Below are 7,571 nucleotides of genomic sequence, written 5' to 3'. Positions count from 1 at the left end.
TCACCGACTCAAAGGACATGAATTTGAGCAAGCTCTGGGCATTCATGAAGGACAGGGAAGCCTGGCTCGCTGTAGTCCATTGGGCTGCAAAGAGTTGGACACAACTGAGCTACTGAACTGAACTGAACTGAACTTCCCTAAAATGAAGCTTCCTGTGCTTGGGGTCTTGTCTGTCTTCTTCCTCTTCTTCTTTTTTAAAATTTATCTGGCTGCCCCAGGTCTTAGTTGCAGCATGCAGGGTCTTTGATCTTTGTTATGGCATGTGGGATCTAATTCCTTGACCAGGGATCAAACCCAGGTCCCCTGCACTGGGAGTGCAGAGTCTTAGCCACTGGACCACCAGGGAGGTCTGCTTGTCTCTCTTTTTACAGCTTTATTCCCAGCACCTAGAATTTGTTTGAGACACTGTGGGTGCTCAGTAAATACTGCTGACTATCTGTCAGCAAAATGGTGTGGATTTGCTGTCTTCTCATCCAGTTATGGTAATTGGGATGAAACATTAGGATTCTTTACTTTTAATGCATCAGAAAGACAACAAAGTTTTCACTATAGTATTGCTTTTTAGAAGACCTGAAAATTACAGTTCTTCAATAATGAAACATTGAATTACACAAGTAGATTTGCAAATCTGAGGAATTATCTTCCCTGAAAGTAAGAGGATAACAAAAAGAGATTGGATCTTTAATGCCACTTTAATTTCTGTCACTGTGACTAAAACTCAAATTGGATTCACTGTCTCAGAAAGATATCCTGGGCCATAGTGATATAAAATATAGAGAGAATCAAGAAGAGAAATCTTGGCAAGAAAGGCATCTTAATATTATTGATAACTCACAGAGCATCTCACAAATAAACTTACCTCAAAGAAAAGTTTTATTACAGTTGTGGGTCTGTAACTCATTACCAATATATATTTTGTTCCCCCTCCCCCCCAAAAAATTTTATATATGCTTTGCCTTGTAAGCACTGCTGATAACTGATAAACCATAGCAATTTTAGGAGGAAAACAAATTTGCTGTATTTTATACTGTAACCCACTACCAGAGTTACTACACCGTGTAAGTTTTCTATAAACTACCTTCTTCTCATATTTCTCACTGTTTTAATTCTAGCTGTGTATTCCACATATATTTAAAGGAGAATTTCTTCTTTAACTGAATCTGTTTTTCACACATAACATGACTTATATGGGGCTGTTACACTCCCGAGAAAGAAGCAGAAAGCATCTGCCACTTGGGCTTTTGTTTAGCTTGTGAGGTGTTTAACTTGAGTCTAATGGAGCAGATGTCATCCAGTTGGCAAAGCAGAGCTTTCTTACCCATCTGTGTGTGCTCATCTCTGCACCTAATTCTCCAGCTGTATTGCTCTCTGCCTCCTTGTGTAAATAACAGTGTTGAAATACTTCCCAAGAAACACGCCACTTTTTCTTAGCTTCTACTTCCTTGTCCACAAAGCATATGGGAGTCATCTGCACTCACCTCCCAGGGCCCTCTGGATCCCTTCGCATGGTACCCAAAGCATCACAGGTGCAATAATGTCGCCCCATCCGTAAGCGTAAGAGAGTTCTGAAGCTGACTAAATCAGCTGGGATTGTAGCCTACTTCTGAATTCAGCTAGGCTTCATGAAGAGCTTTAGCAAAGATGCTTTCCTTTCCTGAAGAATGCACATAGATTATTTCTGCAAACTAAGAGCAACTCATGCTGCACCAGCACCAACGAATGATGAAAGCATGTTTAAAAGCATTTTCCCAAAAGCCCCAAAGCCCATTGAAACATTTTCATGTCATTAACAAATATTATATATCGGAATAATCTACCAGGCTTATAAATCAATTATACCAGTAGAGCTCATCACTTTGAAATTCATTATTTAGACAATATCCTTCCTATTAGTTAATATCTGCTCTACAAATGCTCAAACTGAGAAGAAAGTAACCCCTGGTTCACCAGGAGAATAGGGAAGAAAAATAATTGTTTATATAATAATAGTAATAACTAATGTTAATTGAATGGTTACTATGTGTCAGACCCTGTGGAAAGAGACTTACGTCCATTACCTTTTTTCCTTTTTTGGCCACCCTGCAGAGCTTGTGAGATTTTAGTTCCCTGACCAGGGATTGAATCTGGGCCCTTGGCAATGAGAGGGTGAACTCCTAATCACTGGACTACTAGAGAATTCCCTACATCTATTATCTTTTTAAACTTCATATGGATCCTAAGATTGGTAATATTACTGCCATTTAACAAAAAAGGAACCTAACAATTACTTTACCGAGGGTCACATGGTGGATGGATAAGCCATGCAGGCAAGATTCTAAACAGAATATATATAAAGAAAAAATTACTTTGAATTTTTAAAATTTCAATAAATTCAATAATTTCATAAATTAGGGTTAAGAGAGGAAAAGCTATGGATGCTGGATTTCTCTTTCCGTTTTTATTTTGACAGCTTTTAAATGAACACAAATTGGTTGTTGCTGCTTTTTAGGTACTAAATTATGTCCAACTCTTGTGACCCCATAGACTATAGCCTGCCTGGGCGCCTCTGTTCATAGGATTTCCCAGGCAAGAATATTGCAGTAGGTTGCCATTTCCTTCTCCAGGGCATCTTCCCAACCCAGGGATCAAGCCTGAGTGTCCTGCTTGGCAGGCAGATTCCTTACCCCTGAGCCACCAGGGAAGGTCACACAAAGTGGAGAGAACACAAACGCGCATTTGCCTAAGCCAAATGTATCTTACCAAATGTCACCTTCCTTCATCTATCCTTCTTTTTCCTCTTTGTATCCCTATTTTAAAACAGATCCAGGGACTTCCCTGGTGGTCCAGTGGCTAAGACTCCACGCTACCAATGCAGAGGGGCCCAGGTGGGATCCCTGGTCAGGGAGTCAGATCCCACATGCCACAACTAAGACCAGTGCAGCCAAATGGATAAGTACTTTAAATAAAAAAATCTATAAATAAACAGATCCTAGGTATCATATTATTTTGTATCAACATATTTTAGCATGCATCCCTTTAAAATGTGGCCATTTTCTTACTCAACATTCAAAAAATGAAGATCATGGCATCCAGTCTCCTCACTTCATGGCAAATAGATGGGGAAATAATGTAAACAGTGGCAGACTTTATTTTCTTGGGCTCCCAAATCACTGCAGATGGTGACTGTAGCCATGAAATTAAAAGACACTTGCTCCTTGGAAGAAAAGCTATGACCAACCTAGATAGCATATCAAAAAGCAAAGACATTACTTTGCTGACAAAGGTCTGTTAGTCAAAGCTACTGTTTTTCCAGTGGTCATGTATGGATGTGAGAGTTGGACCATAAAGAAGACTGAGGGCCAAGGAATTGATGCTTTTGAACTGTGGTGTTGGAGAAGACTCTTGATAGTCCCTTGGACTGCAAGGAGATCCAACCAGTCAATCCTAAAGGAAATCAGTCCTGAATATTCATCGGAAGGACTGATGCTGAAGCTGAAACTCCAATACTTTGGCCACCTGATGCGAAGAGCTGACTCACTTGAAAAGACCCTGATGCTGGGAGGGAGGAGGAGAAGGGGACAGGAGGCAGGAGGAGAAGGGGACAACAGAGGATGAGATGGTTGGATGGCATCACTGACTCAATGGACATGAGTATGAGCAAGCTCCAGGAGTTGGTGAAGGACAGGGAAGCCTGGCGTGCTGCAGTCCATGGGGCCGCAAAGAACTGGACACAACTGAGCAACTGAACAACAATTTTCTTTCTGATTTAAATGTCAAAATCAACCAAACGAAATTAAGAATCATCTTTGATGTTTACTAATAACCAGCCCGGGCTTCCCAGGGCAGTAGTAAAGAATCTACCTGCCAGGGCAGGGGACAGGGGTTCAATCCCTGGGCTGGGAAGATTCCACGTGCTGCAGAGCTGGTAAGCCTGTGAGCCACAGCTCCTGAAGCCTGCGCCCTCTAGGGCCTGCAAGCCGTGACTAATGAGCTCGCATGCTGCAACGACTGAAGCCCATGCACCTGGAGCCTCTGCTCTATAGTAAAAGAAGCCACTGCAATGAGGAGCCCGTGCACTACAGCTGGAGAGGAGCGCCCACTCTCCACAACCAGAGACAGTCCTCACGGAGCCGCAAAGACTCGGGGCGCTCAAATAAATAAATAAAAATAAATAAGTCTATTAAAAACATTCCTTCTTGCATTTAGCTTGTTCAAAACAAGATGTCCATAAGATCCACATGGCACATTTGCTCATTATGACTCTTAAGTCTCTCTGAGTCTACAGTAGACTACTCCAACTTTCCCCCATGTCTTTAATTTGTCAGGGAGAATATGCCATATTCTGGATGTGTCTGTTCCATTCCCCGTGCAATCACTTAATTTGTCTCTTTCCCACACTGTTTTTGTAAATGAAAGTGTGCCCCAGAATCTTGATTAGATTCAAGTTCACTGTTTGGGGCAGTAATACTTAGTGTGTGTGTTAAGCACCACGATGTCTGATTGTTTCTCTATATTTCTGTAGGTATATCAGTATATTTGTGCAGTAACTACTGAATCCCTCCATTGTAAACATAACCATCAGCCTTTCACTTCCTGGTTTCATTCAATGATGTTGCTTGAATTATTACATTAGGAGCTGCAAAACACTGACTTTCCAATTCTATCATTCCTTCCATTTTCTCTACCTGTAACTTCTGCAGAGAACTTTCTGATACTTACTGGGACGATTTCTTAACTTTGTCAGGCAATCAAATCACATTCTTAACACTGTAGGAAGGAAGTGTAATTCTTTTTATCTAATTGTCAAATTTAAGATAAAAGGCTGGTGTTTTAGCAAGTTGTAATGCTGTGCCGTGAGTTGAAGGGGATGAGGTTGGTGGGGACTGAGAGGGGCTCTGTTTCCCTCCCATCTGTTCCATTACGACTTTATCCTTCTCTGTTAATAACTATACATTGATATCATTGATTTCAGAAGTGTCCAGTGTTCCACTGTTTGTCTAGATTAATGGTTCTCAAAATGTGTTCCCTGGACCAGCATCATCAACATTCCTTGGGAACTTATTAGAAATGCAAATACTTCAGCTTCACTCCAGCCCAACTGAATCAGAAACTCTGTGGGTGAGGTTCAGAAAGATATGTTTTAACAAACCCTCAGGGTGGTTCTGATACCCACCAAAGTTTGAGAGTCAGTGGGCTAAATCATATTTAAATGAACCACTCATTTATTGTTGCTATTATAACCTGCTTTACTTTAGAATGACAAGCAAGCTTTATATCCTTTTCTGGTGAGGCCATAATTATGTAATGGCTTTTTTTGATGGTGGGAGGAGGTGTGGGGACTTTGCTGTTTTGTTATTGCCTGCGATTTCAATGTGCTCATCTCAGGGTTTGGCAAATATTGTTTTAGTTCTTTTTTTTTTTCTTGTATGACTTTAAAGTAGAAACAGTATTCATATGAATCATAAAAACAAGTATCCAATTTTCATGTTAGAGAATGTAATATATTTATTTCTCAAACAGACAATAATAAGGGTGAAGGAAGTTAGAGTTCATTTGTAACTGCTGCTTTGTTTAGCAGTGGCTGGAAAAAAATGCTTCCCAAAGCAAGGTCAGTTCTTTAAAAAAACATGTACATTTAAAGTCTGTTTTTTAACCAATATATTACTTGAGATCATCATCAAATCCAACAGATACTATGTATCAGAATCACTGAGAAAGACACTTGCTTTAAAACATTAAATACTACCATTGGAACTTTGCTGAATCTTATGGACAATTATGAAGATGCCATTAAATTAAAGGAAAGTAAATGTGGATTTTACAACTAGTAAAGCCCTAATGTTAATTTTTACTAAAGCTGAAATATTCTCCCTATGAAATAGAAGGTTGTTGAAAAGATTTTTAGGTAAGATGGATTTTATTATGCATTTTTTGAAGTAAGAGAAAATCTTTCAAAAAGAAATGATGCAATATAAGATAAATATGGGGTATCACATTGCACTGTAAAGCAAGACTAGCAAAGATTAACCGGGCATGCCAGCTTGAGCCGTTAGAGATTGGCACATTCCCCTTGGATGGAATACTCTGCACTCCAGGACTTGCTCTTTGCATTTTGGTTTTTTTTTGCTTAGATATTTGAAATACAACTTTATTCTGATTCTAAACGAAAAGGAATGGGAATGACAGTAACAAACAAGATTCCACCTCTCAATATTGTCATGTGACTATAGCAGTCTTATATTTGAAACTCAAGGAGGAAACAACTGTGTTCCAAAACACCTAAATATGTAGGTCCAAAAAATGAAGGTTTTTTTTTTTTTTTTAAACTGCCACATTCACTCCAAAGCCCATCCATCTCCTTCAGCATCCAAAGATTAAGCACATGTTCTGCTTAGCTATATAATAAAGTGGCAAACATGCTGCACCACTGACATCACAGGACAGTTGCCTATAAAACTAGACTTCTGACGCTGGGCCCCAGCTTCACTTTCTCACAGGTCATCATCTTCATCCGGGAGAGCAGTTGTCTGAGCAACCTCTAAATCGTGCTCGTACTGTGCTGCCAAGGCTGGGTCCATGACCACCTCTGGCGGGGCAAGAGCAGGCACGGCGACAAACTCCAAGTTAGGGTCTCCAATCAATTTTCTAGCAAGCCAGAGGAAGGGCTTTTCAAAGTTGTAGTTACTTTTGGCAGAAATGTCATAGTACTGAAGATTCTTCTTTCGGTGGAAGATAATTGACTTTGCCTTAACCTTTCTGTCCTTAATATCCACTTTGTTGCTACACAACACAATTGGGATGTTCTCACACACTCGTATCAGATCTCTATGCCAGTTAGGCACATTCTTGTAAGTAACTCTTGATGTTACGTCAAACATTATAATGGCACACTGAGCTTGTATATAATAGCCATCTCTCAGTCCACCAAATTTCTCCTGACCAGCTGTATCCCATACGTTGAACTTAATAGGTCCTCTGTTGGTATGGAACACAAGAGGATGGACCTCAACACCCAAGGTAGCTACATACTTCTTCTCAAATTCACCAGTCAGATGACGCTTCACGAATGTAGTTTTTCCAGTACCACCATCACCAACCAAAACAAGTTTGAACTGAACTTGGGGTTCTCCTTGGGCAGCCATCGCGATGTTACTTCCAGAAGCGTCTCCGCGCCCGTCTGACTCGCTCTTTGCATTTTGTATCCCCGTGCTTAATGCAGTTCCTGGTACCTATTACCTACTTAAGAATTAAGAAAAGGAAACTCAAAATTTGATCAGAATAGTAGAAGGGCATTAAAAATAAATATACCTGTATCTTCTATCCTGTTTTTCCTATGCTCATCACCACGATACCCTCCCCTAAGCTCATACCACCACCACCATCACCAGCATGACTTACTCACCAAAGACCTGACTCGTCACACATACTATACATCAGTACTAACTGGAGAGCAGTTTGAGCCAGTGTCGGCATTCCTGTGGCCAGACACCCAAACATCGTCTCAGTAGCAAAGAGAAGGACTAAACCAAGCCCTGGAAAATTTGTTTGCTCATCCATTCAGTCATTTATTCATTACTTAGCCAACATTTGTG

General features: G+C 40.4%; 1 protein-coding gene across 1 annotated transcript; it reads right to left on the bottom strand.

Annotated features, from left to right (window-relative positions):
• Positions 1-6,111: 6,111 nt before the first annotated feature.
• On the bottom strand, positions 6,112-7,156 carry LOC133050226 (GTP-binding nuclear protein Ran-like). The gene has a single exon (XM_061134423.1). It carries the CDS (start codon positions 7,119-7,121, stop codon positions 6,471-6,473), a length of 651 nt encoding a protein of 216 aa, XP_060990406.1. The 5' UTR covers positions 7,122-7,156; the 3' UTR covers positions 6,112-6,470.
• Between the last annotated feature and the right edge of the window lie 415 nt (positions 7,157-7,571).

Source organism: Dama dama, chromosome 31 (assembly GCF_033118175.1).
Source record: "Dama dama isolate Ldn47 chromosome 31, ASM3311817v1, whole genome shotgun sequence".
In the NCBI taxonomy this organism is placed as follows: Eukaryota; Metazoa; Chordata; class Mammalia; order Artiodactyla; family Cervidae; genus Dama; species Dama dama.
Note: the sequence above shows the minus strand (reverse complement) of the source record. Positions and strands in the feature narration are given on the sequence as shown.